The sequence below is a fragment of the Cnephaeus nilssonii genome, assembly GCF_951640355.1.
Source record: "Cnephaeus nilssonii genome assembly, chromosome: 1".
In the NCBI taxonomy this organism is placed as follows: Eukaryota; Metazoa; Chordata; class Mammalia; order Chiroptera; family Vespertilionidae; genus Cnephaeus; species Cnephaeus nilssonii.
The window spans coordinates 80,557,537-80,582,836 of NC_137072.1; the positions used below are offsets into that span (position 1 = coordinate 80,557,537).

The 25,300-nt window shown below is 36.8% G+C and overlaps 1 protein-coding gene across 9 annotated transcripts in view; it reads right to left on the reverse strand.

Annotated features, from left to right (window-relative positions):
• Positions 1-25,300, reverse strand: part of ADGRL3 (adhesion G protein-coupled receptor L3) — a 761,705-nt gene that overhangs the window by 452,038 nt on the left and 284,367 nt on the right. For 5 of the 9 annotated variants that reach the window (XM_079770921.1, XM_079770924.1, XM_079770922.1 and 2 more), the window contains exon 4: positions 11,852-12,055. The exons of the other annotated variants lie outside the window; for them this stretch is intronic. In XM_079770921.1, the coding sequence (XP_079627047.1) occupies positions 11,852-12,055 (204 nt within the window). The remainder of the gene's footprint in view (positions 1-11,851; positions 12,056-25,300) is intronic. 9 annotated transcript variants of the gene reach the window in all.

The following is a 25,300-nucleotide window of genomic DNA, read 5'->3' on the forward strand; positions in this document are numbered from 1 at the left end:
GTCACCAGCAGTGGACTATAATTCCTGGAGGAAAGACAGCCTTATAAAGCATTCTGTGTATATTAAAGCTACAACAAATATGTGAATTAAATTGAGTTATTTTCTTTCCTAAACATTTATATTAAATGTTAATTTACCTAAGCTATGAACCCATGAATATGCTTAAAATATAAAGCTAGGATTTTAGAACATTTATTTGTGTCTGCCCCAAACTAATCAGAAACATTAATGAGTAAATAAATTCACTGAAAAAATTTTATGAATTGTCCACTATATATCTCTGGTATGATTATTACAAAACAGAAAGCCAAAAAAAGTGTATAAATGGTTGTAGGTAACACTTACCAGGCCTTAAGAGCTAAATGCATAATTTTATTTAATACTAGGGGCCTGGTGCACAAAATTTGTCCACGGGGGGGGGGGGGGGAGGCGGGGGGGAGGTTCCCTCAGCCCAGCTTGCACTCTTTCCAAACAGGGACCCCTTGGGGGATGTTCAACTGCCAGTTTAGGCCTGATCCCTGTGCGATCAGGCCTAAACTGGCGGTCGGACATCCCTCTCGCAATCTGGGACCGCTGGCTCCTAACCACTCACCTGCCTGCCTGCCTGATCGCACCTAACTGCCCTCCCTTGCCGGCCTGATCTCGCCCCCAATGGCCCTCCCCTGCTGGCCTGATCTTGCCCCCAACTGCCCTCCCCTGCTGGCCTGGTTGCCCCCAACTGCCCTCCTATGCCAGCCAGATCTTGCCCCGAACTGCCCTCCCCTGCCAGCCTGATCACCCCTAACGGCCTCTGCCTTGGCCCCCACCAACATGACTTTGTCCAGAAGGAAGTCGGACATCCAGAAGATGCCTGGTTGACCCGGTCTAATTAGCATATTACCCTTTTAGTAGTATAGATAGATTATATAGGATGGATTGCTTAAATGGGGAGGGGGGGGATCCTTTTTCAGCAGGAGATGCTCTTGGCAGACAAAATGCATAATCCATATCTGGACTGATAGCCTGCCATATGCACTATACTGCCAAACCGATCATTAAAAAATTGAACCACTTTCTTTTTAAAAAAAATATATTTTATTGATTTTTTACAGAGAGGAAGAGAGAGGGATAGAGAGTTAGAGACATCGATGAGAGAGAAATATCGATCAGCTGCCTCTTGTACACCCCCTACTGGGGATGTGCCCGCAACCAAGGTACATGCCCTTGACCAGAATCGAACCTGGGACCCTTGAGTCCGCAGGCCAACGCTCTATCCACTGAGCCAAACCAGTTTCGGCGTGAACCACTTTCTTACACTTTACACCAAACAGCTGTTGCACTTAAAACCCCTCCTCAGCCCCCACCTTAGGTTCTGCCTTCGCAGTTCACCCAGATTAGGTTCTGATTGGTCGGTTTCTATGCCAGTCAGCATCAAAAGCTCTGCCTCCTAGGCAAGGGCTGATCAACAGCTGCCACAAAGGCTACAGATCAGACGGTGCTTCTGTCTCGAGGTCTCTCTTTGGGTCTGATCTACAGCCCCCTTGGCTGTCAGTGCTGGGTCGCCATGGCAACCCAGCACTGACTTCCGGTTGGTCAGGCCTTCGGTAGTTTTCAATGTTACAGACCATGGGTTTTTATATATTAGGATATTTATATGTGATAATAATCACAATATATATACTTCTATTACACACTATGTAAATGAGATAGGAAATATATTTAAAATGTAAGTTCTTGGTCTTGGTTAAAACAGTTAATATACGGTAAAGCTGTGAATGAACTCAAACCCCTCTAACCCCAAAGTTCATATAGATAACTGCAATTCCCCACTACTACCCTCTATGTAGCAGTAAAAGCAAAATGGTAAAGAATTAAAGATATATCTTATAACAAAAAAAATTGCTTCTTAAGAAGTTATAATTGGGGAAAAACACCATCAATTTAACTAACTATACACTGAGTGGCCAGATTATTATGATCTCTGAACACATAATAATCTGGCCACTCAGTGTATATCCTATATAATAAAAGGCTAATATGGAAACTGTCCCCTCGACCAGGAGTTTGACCAGCAGGCAGGCTGGCCAACTGCACATGTCCCCTCCCCCTGGCCAGGCTGGCTGGACCCCACCCATGCACAAATTCATGCACTGGGCCTCTAATATATATATATATATATATATATATATATATATATATATATATATATATATATACACTGAGTTGCCAGGTTATTATGTGTTCAGAGATCATAATAATCTGGCCACTCAGTGTATATACAAAAGAAAGATAGAGTGTCTGACAAAATTTCTGTACTGTATGTAGACCTATTATGAATAATGCAAAATCTAAAAACACAGATATAAGCCTATCTATAAAAGCATGATGTTCTATACACAACAATACCTGCCCTTCCCCTCCCTTTCATCTTAATTTGGGGTTAAGGCTTCTATAAATATAAAGGAAGTTTCCTCTCAGTACTAGATAAACTTCAGATCTCTTTTACTACCACACATCTTTTGATTTGAAGGGAAACAGAAGAAAAAGAAAGAGACTTCCTAGTAATTAGCTAACTTATTCTGAAAAGTATCTGTCACTGGGAGTGTAAAATTTGCTCCTTTGGATCATATATACAATTATCAGCATGTGGCAGATATTAATGAAACAACCTACAATACACTCCTAATTAAATCCAGGAAATGAAATGTGTTGTGTTTTTTTGGATTAAATGTCAAAGTTTAGCATTTATTTTCCATTATTCATATCCTTTGTGAAAAGAAAAATGTAATGATGAGAAATATAATTTCCATAAGTATTTTGAAAAGCTATTTCATACTTCTCAGATGGAAAGGGAAAATAAATTGTAATTTATGCCAATAAAAATAAAAGACTTTATCACATTTTCCGTTAAATACTCGAAGGCCAAACTCACTAACACATTATTTTCAATTGGATACATCATTCTGGTATTGATTACTTTTAGCAAAGAAACAAGACCCTAAAGAAATGCTTTTAAATCATGTTTAGGGCTGCAAAGCTTTTTTTTTTTAACCTCAATACTTTAACTTCCCTAAATACCTATTGCCCTTCTTCTCACATGAAAATATAAGGACCTATGTTACATAACAATTTTAAAAATGATGTACAAATAATGCATTTTGCATATCAATTACACCTGACATTTTTTCTGAACTGGCAAATCTCTGAAAGATACAAATAAATGTGAACAGGGGCTTTTATCTGAAATAATATTATATTGTCATATAAACCAAGAAGCTAACAAGGACTTTGAAGGCCACATTATATTATTCTCTTGGAGTAATAGTTATATCAAAAAAGCTGAGCTTGTAAAATGGAAGGTTTTCATTTCAGTTGCTGTAACAACATTAATCTCTGTTCTTCTGTTACAATTTCTTTCATCTCCTTACCTCCCCATGAATTCCTAGACTTCACCTACACACTTCAGACTGTAATATAATAACAAAATTAGAACCAGCTTTTCCAAAAATTTGGGAGTAAGAGGAATAAGAACATGAGAACATGCCAGAAGTTCAACTCATCAAAGTCAATATAAATAGCACTAAAACATATTTAGAGTAACAAGTCTCAAATTTTCTAATAATCATGTTGTATCGAATAAAATTATGAAAGCCAGAGGAAGTAAAGATAATTGTTTACCTCATGCACACACATGTTTCAGGCCACTCTAATTCAGAATCAGAGGGAGATTAAAAATTTTTCTGTTAGGAATAGGCCTAGGGATGGGTGAAAGTGGAAGAAAATCAATCCAATTTAACCTATATCAAATTTTTAGCTGAGCTGAAGGGGACCCAGGTGGTATACCACATTCCACCCAGCAAAGATAATGTCATTTGCCAATGATCTAGAAGGAAGGGACCACGGCTTGTCTAGTGAATTAACAGAACTTCCTTGGGGCTGAAGGGTAAAACATGTATGGGATGTGATTTGAAGTAAGAGAAAAATGTATTGCCTACTATTAGAATTTACTGTAAGTATATGTGCGGCTTATAGGCCTCAAAGCATCCTGCATTTCTCTCTCCCTGTTCTTCATTTATTCCAGTGTCCAAAATTATCTAATCACATTGGCGAGTTCATAGGATAAAAAAATAATTGGCTCCATTCCCAAACCATTGTGTTACCAGTAATCCGACAAATGAGCTTTGTCACCCCTTCCCTGCTTCTAACAGTTTACTGTAACACCTTCATGTGTACAATTAGGTGAGCTCTGCAACTGTGGTCTTGGAGCTACCACTTTAAAAGTGCTTATTTTTGGGGTGTAGCTTTCATTTCCTAGTCTCTTAACCAATGAGAACATTACCATTTCCTTAAGATAGAGCATTGCTTTACAATGTCTTCAAGGGATATTGCTATTTTAGTAATTAGTTTTAAGTAGGCAAGAGTTATATAAGTTAAGATTCATTTTTTTGAGGCACTCTCAAAAGACACATGAAGATTATTTTTTGATATTATTTTATTAAACTATATGCTATGTTATGTTGTTAATGAGTGCAAATGTGAGCAGATTACCATCCAGCTGCCTTCCAGATTTTGACATGGAACATTCTACTAAGAACTAAATGAATATCAAATATATCCAGGCCAGCAGATCAACTGTCTTTAACTTTGTTCAATTTATCTCCTTGCTAAATGTGTATATTGCAAATGCACATACTATATAGTAGAATCTTTTCAGCTGTTTCATGGGAACACGGGAGAGCTCATAATCAGACCTAATCTTGGCACCACTACAGCCCTGCTAGGTATTGCTGTGAAGTAGAAAGGACTGAATGAAAATCCTTGCAGATGCTCTTTTGTTGCAGAATAGCTTATCACACCTAAGCGAAAATAAAATGGGTAACAAAGAATAGCAATAACTCTTTTTCTCTTAGATGAGAATAACTTATGCCCAACAAATAACACTTTTAATTATATATTTTTTTCATATATGTATATTGTACTTAAATTACATTTTCTTAAATTTGGTGCCAGAAAGTTGAGCTTCCGTTCAAAGGAATATGTTAAAGAACTCATTTGGAAATTTTTCTGTAACAATACCATCCTTCCTCAGCAATATTTTCTGTCTCATCTTATCTTCCTTAGCTGAGTAAATGGTAATCTCTCAAGCCAGAAACCTGGTTGTCCTCTTTGGATTTTTCCTCTACATTATTCACACATCCAATGAATTTCAAATTCTTGACATTTGGTCCTAATGTCACTCACTATTTGAGTCAGGACCACCATCATTTTTTAAATCTAAATCAACAGAATAACTTCCCCATCTCCAGTCTTTAAGCCTCAAATGCATGCAGTGGTTCACTTCCTCTAAGATTTACTTAATTATTCCCTTGCTGCCATCACAAAATTCTAAACTCCTCAAGATGTTATATCATGCCATGCTGACCAAGGGCTTGATTACTTCCCAGATCATTCTGGGCTAATGTCTAGACATTATCCTTTGGACTTCTATGCTCCAATCATACTGAACTAGGTGTGTCTGCTACCATTTCCTCTGTCTATAATCTAATCTAATAAAGAGGGAATATGCTAATTTACTACCACACCCTCACAAGATGGCGGTGCCCAGTTCCCTCAGCCCTGCCTTATCCAGCCTCAGTCCCCCAGTCCCCTCAGCCTCGCCTCATCCAGCCAGAGTCCCCCAGTCCCCTCATCCCCGAAGGGGAAGGCAGTTGGGGAAGATCATGCCGGCAGGGGAGCAGTTAGGCGTCAATCAGGCTGGCAGGGGAGCAGTTAGGGGCTATCAGGCTGGCAGGCAGAGTGGTTAGGGGCAATCAGGCAGGCAGGCAGGTGAATGGTTAGGAGCCAGCAGTCCCAGATTGTCAGAGGGATGTCCAACTGCCGGTGATCAGGCCTAAACTGGCAGTTGGACATCCCCTGAGGGGACCCCGATTGGAGAGGGTGTAAGCTGGGTTGAGGGACACCCTAACCCACGCTTGAATTTCATGCACCACGCCTCTAGTAATAGTATGTTTCTTCTACCTGTGTGTTTGGCTAACTACTACTTGTCTGTCAGGCCACAGCCTAGATAACCCTTTATATTTAGGAGCACTTTCTCTGACCCTCTGAGACTGGTACATGCTCCCTCCATAGTATTCTATACTTACCTTTGAAAGAGGTGTTCCTGTTATTGCTTCTTTGCAACACAAACACTGCTGTGTGGGTGAAGGTCATGAAATGGCCAGTGACATGAATAATTAGGTCAGGGATTCTGACCTAACCCAAGGGGGATTAAATTCCTATATTGGAAATTTAAACTAAAGGGTAAGAAGATAGTGCCAGTTGGTGGTTGGTACTAAGGGGAGTGTGTACAATTTGGTGTGACAGTCACAATGTTAAGCTGATGGAAAGTTAGAGAACCAAAGAAGAATTAGGCTCATTTGGAGGGTGCAAGGTATTTCCCTGATATTATTTACTGATACCAAAGATCCAGTACTCAAGAGTCTAGATTCCCATAAGAAATATGTATTCTGAAAACACAGTTCCTACATTTAGCACTGCCCCTCAAACACACACACACACACATACACACACACACACACACACACACACGCACACGCTTCTATTAATTACTTTTACAAACAAGTCTCTTGCCTCTCTGAGTACAGGGGAGGGGTATCCTTTAACAAGCATTTGCCACATTGTACTCTTTTCTTGTTTCCCAATACCCACTGAGAGATCAAAATTGTGAATTCTCCATCTTTGTTTTCCTGATACCTAGTGTAACACCAAGCAGACATTTGCACTCAACCCGTTATTAAAAAAATAATAATGATAACTGAGGGCGAAAATCAAATAGAGTTTTCCCCTTGCTTGTAATTATAAAAGCATTCCCATCCACAAAAACCCCAACATGGAGGAAAATGGGGAAAATTGATTATAGAGTTTTATTTGATTCTCTATAGACTGACAGCTTCTAGGAGCCTCTTGGAAAAGCATTTTGGCTCTTTCAAAAGGCAGAGTCTATGACTTGTCAGGATTGAAATGCTTCAGCTGTATTCTGAGAGAACACTTGTATGGACCCTGCACACCAAGCATGTCAAAGTCGCGGCCCAAGGGCCACATGCAGCCCACAATGAATATTTTTTTGTGGCCCAGCCAATACAGTATAAGGGTATGTAAGAAATGTTTTAATAAAAATTTCGCAACTTAATTTTTACAATATCCTGTTATACATAATTATCAATAACGAACTACAATGTTCGCTAATAACTGATGACTATAATCGTGTTGCATTCATTTCCCTTATTCGCCTTACCCACAGGGGCACCATTTCTCTCAGCTAATCCTAGCAGCCAATATTTTAGCAGCCGATTGCCGTCATTAGTCTTGCACTGACTTGTTTGGTGTGCGCAACAGGAAATATTTCGCTTTCGGAGAACGAGAAAAATAGGTTCATTTGCGTTATGCTTATTCATTTGTGCAGTTATTCAGTGTCTGGTAAGTTAATATTCAAGAAAAAATATTAATTTTTATTAAAATGTTCTATTATTTTTTGTTAATAGGACTCACTTATTTCAGCCCTTTGTATTCAGCATGTCTCTATCGAAATAAACCTACGTTTCTATGAGAATTAAAGGTTTTGTTTTTTTGCAGCCCACATAAACTTAAACCTTGTTTATTTGGCCCGTGTTAGCCTTTGAGTTTGACGTGCTTGCTGCACACTACATGTGCCTAGCAGGAGGGTTATTTGTAGATCTTCTCAATGAACTTTTTATGTAACTTATGAAAATCACAATTAAAGCACAGAAAGTGCTGATAAAAAAACACATTAACATTCCTTTAGCTTCAAGGAAAAGTCTTGATATCTAGTCATTAACTGGGCAATCTGCCCTCAGACTTCCTTCTGCTTTAATATGCTAAAGAGAAACATGTCTTCTGTGAACAATGCTTTTCTTAAATTCCTTATGCTTTGCTGCTCTACTGTGAAGTCCTAATTCCTCTGAATCTAAACACTCATTAACTCTCAAGAGCTATTAGCTATTTGGAGTCAAATGAATGAAAAAGGGGAAGAAAGAGTAAAGTTTAATTTTCAAACCAATAAAAGGGTTTTTATGTGTGTGTTTTTGTTAAGATCTTAAGGGTGTTTTAGTTGGGTTTCTTATTTGCTTGTTTGGCTATCTGTAGAACATACAGGGGCTAACAATTTTTAAAGTAAAATCAATTTCATTTTTCAATCAGATTCTGTTAATCTCTGTCTTTATTACTTATATTAATGAGTTTTCTGTAACTTTAAGTATCTTTTTTTAAATTTATTTTATTGATTTTTTACAGAGAGGAAGGGAGAGGAATAGAGAGTTAGAAACATCGATCAGCTGCCTCCTGCACACTCCCCACTGTGGATGTGCCTGCAACCAAGGCACATGCCCTTGACTGGAATCGAACCCGGGACCCCTCAGTCTGCAGGCCGACGTTCTATCCACTGAGCCAAACCGGTCAGGGCAAAGTATCTTGTTTTTATAACAGATTTGTTTTTGTTTTGAGAAAGGTGTGGAGGGGTGGAGTTTACTGACATTTTGTTTGCATTCTTCCATGTCTTTTCAATTTGAAGAGCTGAAGGTAATATGGTATCTTTTATTTCAATTTCACTTTTAATACCTATCCAAATGCTCTAGCTCTATGTACTATTGTTACCATCATAACTAGCTATTTTATTAATATTAATAATAGAAAAAATATGCCCTAACTGGTTTGGCTCAGTGGATAGATTGTCAGCCCGTGGACTCAAGGGTCCCAGGTTCGATTCATGTCCAGGGCATGTACCTTGGTGCGGGCACATCCCCAGTAGGAAGTATGCAGGAGGCAGCTGATCGATGTTTCTCTCTCATCGATGTTTCTAACTCTCTCTCCATCTTCCTTCCTCTCTGTAAAAAAATCAATAAAATATATATTTAAAAAAAAAGAAAAGGGAAGGCCAGACATTATAAGCATGGTCCTCTGGGCAGCTTCACTAGGAAGCTGCACCTTTACACTCCATTATAAAGGAACCACTCCATTCCCCGCAGATACTGGGAAAGGGATCAAGCAAAAGGGTAAATGGGCGCATGTACAGTGAAGTTGGGGTGACATAGGGAAGACGCTTGCCTGTCAGTCTAGCCTGTGGAACCATGGATTGCCTAGAGGGGTGGAGCCACTGCAAGGACGTGAAATCCTGAAGGATTCATTTGTTAAGCTCCTAATTAAAATTGCCCAAAAAAGAAAATTTCCCTCTCTCGTTCCTCTTGTTTCTCTTGCATTGCTCCTGCTTCCTTGCACTTGTTTATTCAGGGACCTGCGCTAGCCTGCCATGTGGCCCCTAGAAGCCGCATGGCCATGACCCCACACTCAATGGACTGGAGCCTGGAGCACAAGCTAAGCTAGCCAGATGCTGGACTAGACTGTGCCTTAATATAGAGTGAAGACTCTGGGCAATGGCTTTAATCCCAGCTCTGCTGAAGACCAATGGGACTCTTCCCATGGTGAGAAGGAGGAAAAGGGGACCTTGGAAGGGAACCCCCTTAATTTCACATCATCAATAAAGCTTTTCATGATACCTGATCCTCCCTTGGGGCCCAGAAATTCTTGTTCCGATGGCACCCCAAATACGCCTACTTCCAGCAGCAACAGGTAAGGACCTGGAGGGCACCCCACAGATAACAGGATCTTCTGTATTAGGAAAGATTATGGCCCTGTAACATTTGCTTGTTCTTCCTTGTTCTTTCTATGGAGCATTCAGAGATGACCTTCAGCTGCCCTGTGTCTCATTGATAAAATTAGTTTTGCAGAAAAGCAACTTCCCTAAAGTACTGTCTCATCATAACAGATGAACACAATTCTGTTGGCTCCTTTTAAATCACATTTACCTCAGTATCCACTTATGAGATCACATGAAGGCTGCCTTGGACCATCGTTTCCATTTCTATCCAAAACAGAATATAACTTTTCCATTTTCAAACTGATATGAAAACATAATTCATAACCCATTACTACACCGCAACCTCCCACATACATGGCAAAAAGTAAAACCTCATAATATAGAAAAATCGCATTACGCTTCAAAAGTTGGGGAATGTTTTAAATTCAGTCAACTTGTTACTAAAAGTTCTATGGGGAAAACTATTCTAAATGACTAAAATTCTAAATTTTTTCATAAGACAGAATTCCCAGTAGGTAGGGGTGTGTGCGCACATGTGCACACGCATGTGTGTTTGTATTTATGTTCATTGCTGATTTAAATATTCATATCATCTACTCAAAAATTAATCTTCATTATGGACTTCTATTTCATTAGTATTCGAAATTGTGAGAGTGTATTTGCATTGGAGTAAATTAATTAATATTAATTTTATATTATTTTATAGTATAAATCAGAAGTCAAAATCATGATGAAAACTTTGTGGGAGGAATATAACAGCACCCAATTTCTGCAAAAGAGAACACAAAAATAAAAATAAAAATAAAAAGTTCTTAAAGAATGCTTACTATGCATTTCCTTGAATTTTCAGAACACATTGAGTCAATTCTACATGTTTCTGTGGAAGTTTATGTTCTCCCCCACCACTGCCTCTTCCCCAGTCATCACCACCAGGAAGAAATGCTAATCTGAACAGAAAGATTCTCAGACATCAACTGAGTGATGTGACTGAGAGTGGACGGTCACTGTGAGTGCCATGGTCCCCATATACTTACTCTTTCTATGTGGCTGCAGTAACTGCAGAGTGAGGCTTAACTCTCACAGGTCTGCTGAATCTCAAATGGATTCATGATGCATCTCTCTTATTCCCTGAACTGAAATAAAGTATTACAACTTGTTTTATCAGAGAATTCCCAAATGGGTTTAGAAGCTCAACTAGTAAGTAGTGTTTCATGTTCCTTTGCCAATATTTTTCACATGTATATCCCCTTATAGAAATTAGGAGAAGTGGCTGTGTTTTGGAACAAGACTTGATATTTATGGTTCAACAAGCCAAATGATTCCTAGTCTTTTTCATGTTGTGGAACATAAAGAAAATTGTAAGTATTTATAATAGTTAATAGATTTATGATTATGAGTATGCAAAACAGAGTTTATTTTTGTTATTATTTATTATTATTTTCCATATGAACAACTGTAAACAACTTTTGCCCACCATATATTTATATAGTAGTATATTATATTTCCTAGGGGAATTTAGAGGAAAAGAGTGCCTGTATGGAATTTAATGAGAAAAAAGAAAAGTTGCATTGCCTTAATATATATAAAGATAAAATAAAAGTATTAGGAAAAAGCAGTATTGAATTTTGTGCAAATATCACGTAACTTTCTCCACTGGAAATTCATGGGCTATATGGCTCCCATTCCACTTATCAGCTGCAGAGACAACGTTATAAACAAAGGAATTTCCCACACTTTCATAAGAAAATTAGCTTGTTCCTGTAACCATCACTTTTCTATCCCATTTTATGCTTTAAAATGTCTATACACAATTCCTAACCAAGATGTTTTCATCCTAATCTCAAAACTTTGGTAGTTTCCATTGATGAGAATTTTTTTCAAAAATGATTGGATGTGTTAAAACTTGTATTTTACAACCACTCAAATTCTATAAGAGCTGAAATTCTCACTCAAAGTAATTTTAAATTTCCTGTGTTAACACAAAGGCAGTTCAAAATTTAAGGTCAACATGTTAAAATAATAATGGCGCTCTAATGTAGAATAAGCATGCATTGTTAAACAGCTGGCTAGGATACAACTAAGTGCAAATATCAGCCACCGATATATGAAAAGGCACCTTTAAGCCTGCCTGGGGCTGAGCTTCCAGGTGCCCCTGCCCAGCCACCCCCAGCCCTCTTCCCCACCTCCCACCGCTGGCCGCACCTTGGGCTGGGATCTGAGCTCCTTGGGCACCTGGACCACGAACTCCTCTGGCAGCTCCCCGGGGCCCTGGTCCGCGATGAGCTGTGGCGCGCTCTGCAGTTGGCTGCTGGAGGAGATGTCTGGGTGGTAGAGCGCCTCCTGGGTTGCGCTCAGCATGTCGCAGTGGAGCAGCCAGGGCTGGATGTCTCTCAATGTGCTTGCCACCTGCGGGCACCATCAGACTCCACTCAGCTCAGGACCGCCTCAGAGGAGCCTGCTAGAGGCTATTCCCAAGGCTGCTGTCAGCGGCAGGCCATAGGCCCCATACACTAGCCACCCCAGGCCCCATTAAGACAACCCCCGACCTGAGGAGTTCCTATCTCCTAGCCCCTAGGGTGAGGACGACTATGTAGGGCTGTCCACGTTAAACATTACCTTAAGTAAGTCAAACACCTCACCCTATCCTTAATGAGGAATACAAAATTAGACAAAATTATTAAAAACTGAGAAAGCTACCTGAAAAAAAAAGGAAATACTGTCTATATTTTTATAGATTTACAGCATTCTGATGCCAATTATGGGCATTAATATCTATAAGTGTAAAAAAAATTGGTTACTGAACTAAATACTTTCACACAAAAAGCTTCTTAAGGTAACGAATGAAAAAAAGTTTCAGAGGTGGTTTTTTATTAGTTTAGTTTTGTTTATTGTATTTTTATACTTACATGGATTGTTTTATATTTATTTATGTTTCAGGTCATTTAACATTTTTTTTAAAAATACTGTATTAAGATCTGTGATGGACATTAAGGTGAAAAGGATATACACATATTTTTGCCATTTACATACACAGTGATTTTACTGACAAATGTACATATTACATCAATGAGTAAATATGAAAGACCAAGACAATAATGAAAAAAATAAAATTTCACACATACGATTTTTTTAATAATTCACAAAACAGTCATACATCATATGCTATGAAAAACAGCTATTTAAGTACAGGATTTTTTTTTCTGGTGAATTGGCACATAAAATACACATTTCTCTACGCTAATTGCAACTAGTGTAATAAATAGGAATGATAATAAAAATGTTCCTGCCAAAATAAGAAAAAGTCTTTACAAGAAAATTTTGCTTTACACAACTATTTTTAACATACTAGATTATGTATATTTAAAACACGTGAAAAATGTTACATGACTATCATTCAATAGTCAGGATAGAAACTAAGAAATTCAATAATGCAAGAGAATTTTATAATCTTTCTAACACTGGAAGTTTATACAGTGAGGCTGTAATTTATTGATACATAAAATATTTGCAAGTTAAGAATGAAAACACATTTTCTTTCAAATCACAAGAAATATTACAACCCTATTGAAAACAACAACAAAAAATAATATAAAGAAATCTGTCAAACAATCCATTGATAATGAAAAAGTTTAGATTACAACTAAGAAAACAACATGTTTACTTAAGCTCATTACAATGTATGAGTACCAGACAAAAGATAGTCTAAATGCTATTTTGATAATTTGTGTGAATGAAAAAAAGTGTCAAAGAAGGAAACAAGTTTTAAGGCCAAAAAAAGTTGTGAAAATCAAAATCTCTAAGTAAGCGCCTCCTTTAATGTTTAAATCCAGTGATATCTCTTCTGATATTTTAACTTATGAAATATCCCTCTCCTCATTGCCCCAAATGACAATGTGACCAATTTTTAATTATTTTTTACAAAATACATATACGCATGCTTTCCCTAACATCTTTATAACTATTCAATGAAAGAAATTTAGCAGCCCTAACAGGTTTGGCTCAGTGGATAGAGCGTTGGCCTGAGGACTGAAGGGCCCCAGGTTCGATTCCAGTCAAGGCATATACCTTGGTTGTGGGCACATCCCAGTAGGGGATGTGCAGGAGGTGGCTGATCCATGTTTCTCTCTCATTGATATTTCTAACTCTCTATCCCTCTCTGTAAACAATCAATAAAATATATTTTTAAAAAAATGAAATCTAGCAAAAGATTAGAATGCTGTATTAGCCTACAAGCTTCAGATATTAAAAAGTTGAAAGATTTCACCCACAGCCAAGTTAACAAATAAGGACATGTGGAGTGAGGAAGCATTGTACTCCATTCATTCATTCAACAAGTATTTACGGAGTTCCCATGATGTGCCAGCTCCTTTTCTGGGAACTGGAGATTTTGGTAAACAAAACAGACCACATACCTACTTCAATAAATCATCCATTCTTTTGTGAGAATGATTATACAAATGGATAAATAATTTTTAAAGGGGACATCTGTAACACATTCAACAATAAAGATACATTCTAAAAAATAATTTTTAAAAATACCATATAGAGATGAGCAATTTACAGAAAGTTTAAATAGGGTAACATGTAAGGTTGGAGTAAGGGGGAGAGATCAACCAAAGGACTTGTATGCAGGCATGTAAGCCTAAGCAATGGACACAGACACCAGGAGGGTGAGGGCATGAGTGGGGGTGGGGGTTAGGGGGAGCAATAGGGGGATAAAGACACATATGCAATCCTACCTAATAAAATGGTAATATGTAAATTACCATCACTCCGCTACGCCCACGATTGGGCCAGAGGGAGGTGCAGGGGGCGGGACTCGGGGTGGCCGGGGTGGCCGATTGGGCCGGCAGGACGCTGAGCTCACGTCGCCAGTGGCGGCGCGAGCTCAGCATCTGCGCCATGGCTGTGCTGCGGAACAGAAGGGGCCTCTGGGGCAGGGAGCTCACGTCCCACAGCGGACCATCAAAAGCGGGGGAGCTGGTTGCCTGTCGGCTCTGGCACCAGGCCTTTCAGAAGCCTCTGGCGCGGCGGAGGCTTCTGAAAGGCCTGGTGCACCAGCGGACAGGCACCCAGCTCCCCCATGATGGAAAGCAAAAGTGTGTAGGGGACACTACATGTGCATGATTCAATCATGCACTGGGCCTCTAGTACATAAATAAATAAATAAATAAATAAATAAATAAATAAACAGACAGACAGACAGACAGTAAAAGAAAAAGCTACTCTGTTTACAAAATGTTTATGGGAGACTTGTCTATGGGAGTAAAATTTAAACTGAGATCTCAAGTTGCTAATCCTAAGCAGCAGTAGTAAAGTACACTCCAGGCTGCTGCAAAGCCCTCAGGCTGGAGCCACCTTGGTGGGTTCAAGAAATGGCATAATACAAATATCACAAGACCTCACTTATATGTGGAATCTAATGAACACAATGAAACTGACCAACAAAATAAGACCAGAAGCATGAAGTCATGGAACAGACTGGGCTTGGGGGTTCAAGAAGAGATAAACCAAAGAACTTACATACTTATATGCATAGCTCATGGACACAGGCAATAGGGTAGTGAAGACCTGGTGGAGTGGGTAGGGGCTGGGAGAAGGGGGTAAAAGGGGATATATCTGTAATAACTATCAATAATGTTATATATATATATATATATATATATATATATATATATATATATATATGAAATAGCACATTGGCCAATGAAGCTGTTAAGCTGTTATATGTAGTAGACTGGGAGAAGAATGGTAAGACTGTAAGACTTGAGATCGGAGAGGTTAGCAATAAGTAGATCATGGATTTTGTAAAAGTGGGCAAATAGTTTAGTTTTGGGGGCAATCAAGCATCTGTTTGGAATACTAAATAAAGCTCCTGGGAAGGAAGGATAGGGTACGATAGGGGGGGTGGGGAATGGGAATAGGGATCTCTACTGAATTAGAGATCAATTATTTCAAGAAATTTCTAGATCCGCAGAGAATGAAGATAGATTTAAAATGCATGTAGCGTAGAATTACCTGAAAAATATAATAGTGTCTGTATTTAATAAAAGAATCTTAAGTTAAACAAGAAATAAGAACATGCTCAAACTAGAACAAGAAAGCAAGGTCTACAGACTTAGAAACAGTAAGTATGGATCAAAGAATAAACTTATTTTATTTTATTAAGTTTGAGGAATACAAAATACCAGGAAGTAAAGTAGAATTTGAGTCCTGTGTTAAAGGAAACTAGACTCTGATGTGTTCCATGAAGCTGGAATATATTGTGTCTATAGACTTCTTTAAGTTAAACATCTCTATGAAAGGAATCTAGAGTACCTGTCAGAGCAAAAATGGAAGTTGTTACACTGTCCATATGGAAAAGGGCTATTAGAACAGAGCCAAAATCTTAACTTTTGGCATAAAAAATATTGTATCTGTTAACCTTACGGTACTGTATAACTTTGGAGAAAACATTTGAGTTATAAATATAAATCTAATTTTTCTTCCTTAAGCTATTATAAAAATATGTCTTCAAGATAAACAGAGTTTTGAGACTGGTATTCCATTAGGACTATGGAATCTTAAGTCTGGAAGGAATCATTCAACTAACATGCTACATAATAATCCTCAGATCATCCCTGCTAAAAATCTCTGAAATTTCCCACGAAAAGTCTGTGATCACTCTGTCCTTGAAACACCCAAATCCATTTGAGGCAGCAAGTTGCTCATTCAAGAAAAGTGATATCTACACCCTGGCATTCTCCACTCACTTATCTAAATGCTACACAAATGGGCTATGCAAAACAGATCAAGCTACTCCTAGAAGGCACTTGTCTTCAGATATTTGAAGCTAGCCTTCACATCATAAATGTCCCATTTTTTTTATCTAGATGCATAAAGGAAAAGGTTCCTTTTAAATTCAAAAATACCTCAGAATGTTATAGCATTAACTATAATTTCAAGCCATCCTCCCCCCTTATACTACTCTTCTATCTCCATTGGAGACCACAATTTCAAACTCTGTCTTGTGTAATTCTAAGGTATCTCAAGTATTTGGTGCTGGGACAGAAAGTAATGATAAGGCCAACACATCTTTTTCTTCTTTCTAATCTTCTCTAAAGAGAGAAAAACTTCATTCTTATCTCCTTTAAAAACTGTAACACTAACAACAAATTTTCTAAAAAAGAAATAAAGAAACTATCCCATTTACAATAGCATAAAAACAATGAAATAGGAATAAATTAAAAGAGGATCAAGATGCCTATTCTGAAAACTACAAGACACTGATAAGAGAAATTGAGGAACATACAAGTACATTGTGTTCATAGACTGGAAGATTTTATATTGTTAAAATAACCAAGAGCTATCTATAGATTCAATGCAAAAGATCCCAATGATGTTTTTATAGAAATAGAAAAAAATACTCCTAAAATTTTATTATTCATTGAAAAACTAAAGAAATACTGAGAAAGAACAAAGCAGGAGGAATCACATTTTCTGATTTCAGCTATACAAGAAAGCTATAGTCCTCAATATAGTATGGTTTTGGCAAAAAAAAAAAAAATTCCTGACAAATATACCAATGAAACAGAATCAAGAGCCAGATATATATGTTCAACTAATATTTGACAAGTCAGCCAATAATACTGAATGGAGAAAAGACAGTCTCTTTAATAAATCGTGCTGGGATAATGGGATATTCACATCTAAAAGAATGAAACTTACACCATATCTTACACCAATCACAAAATTCAATTCAAAATACTTAAAGACTTAAATATAAGACCTGAATCCGTGAAACTCCTAGAACAAAACATGGGAATAAAGCACAAAATCAACAATAAGAACTGGAACTACATCAAACAAAAAAGCTTCTGCAGAGCATAAGAAATGATGAAGAAAGTGAAAAGACATCCTGCAGAATGGGAACAAATATTTCCAAACCATATATCTGATAAGGGATTAGTTCCAGAATATCAAAGAAATCATAGATTTCAATAGCAAAAAACAAAGATACAAACAAACAAAAACCTACAATGGGAAATCGCCTCCTGCTTGTAACAATGGCTATCATAAAAAGACAAGAGATGACAAATGCTAGTGTAGATGTGGAGAAAAGGGAATCCTTTACGCTGCTGATGGGAACTCAAACTGGTGTAGCCAGCCACTGCGGAAACAAGTAGGGATGATTCTCAAAAAATTAAAAATAGAACTATCATATATCTAGCAATTCCCCTTCTGGAAATCTATCCAAAGGAAAAAAAGAAAACCACTAACTTTTAAAGATATCTGTACCCCATGTTCATAGCAGCACTGTTTACAACTAGAGGCCCAGTGCACCTCAGCCTCTGCTGGCCAGGGCCTCCCTCCCTTCCTCCAGCCAGCCCTGCCCCCTGGTCAAACTCCCTGTTGAGGGGACAATTTGCATACTATGCTTTTATTATATAGGATAGCCAAGACAAATAAAACCTAAGGATCAATCATTGGATAAATTGATAAAGAAGTTTTGTTATATATATACAATATTGTTCAATCATTAAAAAATGAGGAAACCCTACCATTTGCACTAACATGGATTGAACTTGAAGGCACCATGCTAAGTGAATAAAGTTGGACTGAGAAAAACAAATACTGTGTGATCTCACTTACCTGTGGAAACCAAACGAAACCAAAACAAAACACCACATAGATAAAGAGAGCACACTTGTGATTACCAGAGGTTGGGAGAGGAGGAATTGAAGAAAGGCAATAAAAAAATAAAAACATCCAATTATCAGATAAATAAGTACCAGAGAAGTAATGTATAACATGGTGAATCCTGGTAACGCTGCTGTATGATGTATAGGAAATTTGTTTAAAAAAATAAATCCTAAAGTTCTCATCACAAAGAAAAAGTTTTTTTTTTTCTACTTTATTTTCATTTTATTGTATCTGTATGAGAAAATGAATATTAGCTGAACCTACTGTGGTAATCATTTCATAACCTATGTAAATCAAACTATCATGCTGCATGCCTTAGACAATGCAAATGTAATGCTATGTCAATTATTCTTCAACAAAACTGTAAAAAATTACATATCTAATTAAGACTTCATATTTCTTTAAAAAAAAGGATTCACTATTTAAAAAAAAAAATTAGAATGGTGTCCTAGCCAGTTCAGATCAGTGGTTGGAGCATGGGTCTTGGACCCGGTTAGATTCCGGTCAAGGGCATATACCTCAACAGGATTAATGTGGGAGGCAACCAATTGATGTGTCTCTTTCACATCGATGTTACTCTCTCTCTCTGTCTCTCCCCATCCCTCCCACTCTGTCTAAAATCAATGGGAAAAATATCCTCGGGTAAGGTTTAACCAAAAAAAAAAAAAAGTGAATTGCTTTAATCATATAATATTTAATATTCATTATAAGTAATATGAGTTACTGTCATAATCAAACTATCTACATAATTACTTCTGAGAGTTTTACTATTTAAACACTTTGATTCTGCTTTACTCAGTGGCAAGTATGAAATTAATATTTCATAACCTGCTGAAATGATCAAAATATTTCCATGTTTATGTATAGTCTCCAACATCAAAGAGCATCATAGAATCAAAGTTCCTGGATATTGGTTACGGGCGAATATGAGGCAGGAAGAAAAGGAAAACTAAAAAGCATGTTAAAAGGCAAAGTATTTCTGATGGTAGTTCCAGAGTTTTCATCTTATCTGTGGAACTAATAATTGAAATAAGTATCAAAAATATCAGATTTCAATGTATATACCTTCAGAGTTCAATATTTACTTATAAATATTAAGTTTAAAATAGTAAATGAGCATTGTTTCTAACCAATTTCAACCATTTCTGTTTTATTGTTCCTTTGATGAGGCACCACATAATTCAGTCAACTATTTAGCTTCTTCCTCCAAACATCTATTGATGATGATATTGAGCTTGGAATCTAGGCAAAACAATGCTCTGCATTACTAAGATATTTCTAAGGTGAGAGGAATGGTAAAAACAAAATATCAACTGAGTTAATTTATCAGAGTTACAAATGATATCACTTTCATATATTAATAATATTTCTCACAAGTATATTTTAGGGTAATATTTTACCATATCTTGTGGAGTTATTTTGTTGTTGTTGTTTTGTTAATCCTCAGTATAGGACATGTTTCCATTGATTTTCAGAGAGAGTGGAAGGGAGGGGGAGAGACAGAGAGAGAAACATGGATGTGAGAGAAACATCCACTGGTCAAGACCCTTCAGTCCACAGGCTGACACAACAGGAGCCAAACCAGCTATGACTCTTATAGAGTTTAAAATGTACTAAAATTACAAATATGATTTTAACTTACATATTCAATTTTACTTTTGATTATTACCTTCTTAGATACAATATCTATCCTCCTATAAATACTTGGGTAATCCTTTGTTCAAATTATCCTTTTTTTAATTTCTTTATTGATTATGGTGTTACATATGTGTCCTTATAAACCCTTTTTCCTACTGCTCAGGCTTCCCGTAATTTTGCCAAGCTATTCTCTATATACTAATATATATATTAATCTCCAAATTTCATACTATTTCCCTTCATTTCTGTACTACAGTCCAAAATTCTAAATCTACATTTAAAGTAAAATTTAAATCTCCTAATAATTTAAATTTTAGTCTTATTTTTTTATTTCTTAAGGTTAAGCAAACAAAAAATTTCTTTCTTTCTAAAGTAAAATTTTATAAATTTTGCTTGTTTTATTTTGTAATATTCTAGCTAATTCCTACACATTGTTTTGGTTGGTTTATTTCTAATTTAAATCATGGGTCCACAAAATAAGGCAAACTCTCAGTAGGTTATTAAAACATCTTTAAAAATAGTTTTCACAAGATGGTTAGGAGATTCTGAGTTTTTTACTAACAACTATTTTAAATGTCATTGCATCATTAGATTGATGGCTCTGAGTCTATTTTTTCATCCTAAAATTACAGGTACTACAGGAACTACTATCTATGACTCACTGGATTATTACATGTATTCATTGAGCTCTTGTGTGCAAAAGTGTTCAGCTAAGAGCAGAGTGCTAGTAAATTTAGAAATTATATTGAAATAACAAATGGCTGATTGATAGGAAATGTCTAATCCAACTTCTGTACTACCATATATGCATGGAGGGGGGGTATGAGGGAAGGGAGGGTGAGGGGGGCAGAGATAGAAAGAATTACCGTATTTTCCGGCGTATAAGACGACTTTTTAACCCAGGAAAATCTTCTATACGCCCAGTCGTCTTATACGCTGGAAAATATGGTATTTTCAACTTTTCTTGTAAGTAAAGGTACTTTTTCCAATTGAGCTTCCTTATGCATACCTGAAAGGTTCTACTTTTCCACCAGCGCCTTCATTTTGGCAATATAAAAAGATTATATCTTTCCTGACTTCTCCCTAAGGCATAACTGCTTAAATATATATATATATATATATATATATATATATATATATATATATATATATATATATATATATTTAGAGAGAGAAGGGAGAGGGATAGTGAGAGATAGAAACATCATCGATTGGCTGCCTCCTACACGCCCCTTACTGGGGACTGAACCCATAACCCAATTTATTGAGCCCTGACAGGTAATGAACAGGTCACCTTTAGGTTCCTGGGTTGATGCTCAACCACTGAGCAACACAGGCTGGACTGCATATTTCCTTTATAGGCTGGGTAGTAATCTCTAACAAAAGTCATAAAAAGTTCCAATTTAAGTGCATGATTAAGGATGCCACCAGGCAGAAATTACAACATGAAAGTTCTAACACGAAAAATTTGTTTCAATTCTGGCCCTTATAAGAAAATGGCTCAGTAGTGATTAATTGTCCACCTGTGTATGATGAAGCAACTTTTATAGTATTCCTATGAAAGTATTATATTATTCAATTTAACTCAATAGACTCATTCACTAGACTTGTTTTATAAAGTGTTGGTATACCCTATGTGGATTATAAATTCTCCCTTCAAAGTAGGCCTCACTCTTCTTCTATACATCATAGCTTTTTATAGTGAAATAAAACATACTTTCGCTCAACTTTTGGTCACCAGAAGACTGAACAATCAAGTAATAAAAGTTGTATAAGATATTCTGAGAATAGTGAAGATTCTAACACATGGTTATGAGTAAAGTTATAGGGAACATTTATTCCTAGTGTTAAAAGAAACAACATTGAAAGATTACTTTGAAATGTTCTTCAAGTATGAATCTTCTTTGTCCCAAAAATAGAGGGAAAAACTGTGGCTAACTTGTTTTATTTTATTTTATTTTATTTTATTTTATTTTATTTTATTTTATTTTATTTTATTTTATTTTATTTTATTTTGGCTAACTTGTTTTAACAATTGCCTAGATTGTAATATTGTGATATAAATATCTCAAACATTTGTTAAAATGAGTAAGCAGAGAATAAAGTTTCTGTTATGTGATATAAATTTATAAAATTATAATCAGCTTCTCATAAACATTATTTTCATTCAAATCATACAACATGCATATTACATATCTTATTGATCAAAGAGTGGCAACTAATAGTTTTTCTTTTCTAACTAAAAATGCCTTCCATTATGTAAATATATTGCAAATAGATTTAAATTCATGGTAACAAAAATAAAATTCTGAAATCTATTATTTGGAGAATACTGACTTTCTTTTCTTTTCCCCCTACTCCCTTGTTTAAGAATATAAATTCTTAATGATAAGGAAAGCTGTGCTTTCAGAATGTTGTAAAGTAAACCATTTCTTTAAAAATCTTTATAACTATCGTAAGGGGCTCTTTCCCTTAATCCCACTGCCAATAATACTTGATGTGTGCAAAAAAAATTAAAAAGGAAGGAAGGAGGGAGGGAGGGAGGGAGGGAGGGAGGGAGGGAGGAAGGAAGGAAGGAAGGAAGGAAGGAAGGAAGGAAGGAAGGAAGGAAGGAAGGAAGGAAGGAAGGAAGGAAGGAAAACAGTGGAAAAAATACACATTTTGACAAAGATCTGTCTTGTTAGTGAGTTCCTTTTTCCCATCCTAAGATAATCATAACTGGCATCTCTGAAGATAGTTGAGAAGACTAAAAACTTTTTATCTATATTTTTTTGGTAGTAGAAATTTTCAACCCATCAATCCCCTCCTCAACACACACACAAATGAAAGCAATATGCTGGTTAACAAAGAAGCAGATATGTTAACAAGCTCACATGTCAAAATGAATGATTACTTATGTTGTTGGTACATACACAGAGTATGATTATTATTGGATACCTACTTTTAAAAATAGGCATAATGGTTTTTTATGTGTGTGCAGAGGTGGGGCATCAATACTGCCTCTTAAGGATAGCCTGCAACCTATAAAATACCTGGACTATCATAGCTATTCCGACTGTCCTGAGCTGTTGAGACTAATCTAAAAGGCTCCCTTTTAATCAAATGTGTAATGTTCCCTGGAGGGATAGCATCATGCCAGCCTGTTGCTTTGAATTTTATGTATTATCTGTTTTCATTATTAAATCATGTGCCCATATGGTTTACATGGTTTCACAACTTCACTATCAAAAGGGAAAAAACAAACAAAGGATCATTGCTCAATGGTCACCACCATTGTTGATTTATAACCAGAGCTACAGAACAGAATAGTCTTGATCTCATTCAGGTAGTGTGGAGAATTACGACTTTCATGGTAACTAACTGCTTACAGAGAAGCAGTAATGCATGAAAGCTGACTGTTCATTCTTTTTATAAATACAGATGGTTATTTTTTATTTACATGATCTAATCATATCTGGATCTTTTTTCCCATGCCATTTATTATTCTCTAATACAACAATAAAATTAATCTGTATTAAACTCATCTGAGTCCAACAAAAAATCATTGTAAGATGCTCTTTTGATTTTGCATATTATTTTATCTTTTCATTTCATCAAAACAATGATTTCTCCAATTTTGCTCAATGAATTTATCCCCATCAAACTTTACATTAAACTAATAATACCAAAGCGAGGGATACGTTTCACTCACTATTGAAGTTCTTCAAACCTAGGGTGAATAGTAAAGCCAGAAGTTTTATTGGGCTTATAGTCTAATTAAAAGCAACAGGCTTGCACTCTGAACAGCTTTTCCACACTCTTTAACACTTTTTAAATGCTGATCTAAGCTTAAGATCTTCATTGGTAAGTCATTAAAGACTTAGTAACAGTCCAGTGGGTGAGTCCAGAATATAATGATGGAATGTGTGTACAAATGTATAGGCTCATAATTAGAGAAACTGTCACAATTGGGGATTAAGGATATACAATGCAGTCTTTGAAAAACTCTATGGAGAGTAAGTGACCCCAAGATGGTGTTATATTTTAAATTTTGCTTACTACCCAAGTCATTTGTGTAGTTGTTTTTTGTGTGTGTTTGTTTTTTGTTTTTTGTGTGTTTTTTTTTTAGTTCTAATTCCAAAAGGTAAGTTTTAATGACTACATTCTCCCGGGATTATGTGTGAACCTTTCTGTTAGGGTCTTTCTACACATTATTTTACTTAATCCTTATACTATAATAAAGTAGGCCTAATTACCCCTTTACAATGAAGGAAACTGTGAAACGGGTTAAGGCCATGTATCTTGAAAGCAATAGAACTGGAATTAAACTCAAAAGCTTGAGATCTTTCTTTCATTCATCAGGACCATGCAAATTAGGATCCTAAAGCATTTTAGATTAGACAATGTTGTAAACTTCAGGGCTTTATGTAAATATTACTATATATATATATATATATATATATATATATATATATATATATATATATATACTGATATTCTCCTCCATTCCCAGTTTCTTAATACTACAGGAACTATTCAGTATCAACATTTGTAACTTACTACTTTTATTTGAGTAGTAAGCTTTCTGTTAAACTTTTCCCCAAAAATGGCAATATTTCAAAAACACCTATGTGCCTGAAATAGTGCAATTTTGCTAGGATTCTTACCATATACAATCTCCTGTTTCCTTCTGATTATCATCTTTGTTGGTAGATGCAATGTGAGGGGTCAGTAATATACAGTAGGTAGGTTTGATAAAGAGACAAGGAAATGAGTAACTTTCTTGATATAGAATAAAAGGCATCCAATGGTTTGCTGAACATATTAGAGAAACAGTCTATGGAAATAAAATTAAAGACTAAATATTTATAACGTAACTAGAGCCCCGGTGCACAAAATTTGTGCACTCCAGAGAGGGGGGGCATCCCTCAGCCCGGCCTGCACCCTCTTGCAGTCCAAGAGGCCTTGGGGCATAAGCCGTCAGTTGGACATCCTTAGAACGGCTGTGAATGTGGGAGAGGCTCCAACCACCGCCACTGCGCTCCTCAGCCGTGAGCCCAGCTTCTGGCTGAGCAGTGCTCCCCCTATGGGAGTGCACTGACCACCAGGGGTCAGCTCCTGCATTAAGCGTCTGCCCCCTGGTGGTCAGTGCGTGTCATAGCGAACAGTCATTATGCTGTTCGGTCAATTTGCATATTAGCCTTTTATTATATAAATTATAGGACTAGAGGCCCAGTGCACAAATTCGTGAACGGGGGGGGGGGTGTCCCTCAGCCCAGCCCCTGCACCCTCTACAATCTGGGACCCCTCGAGGGATGTCCAAATGCCCGTTTAGACCCAATCCTACTTGGA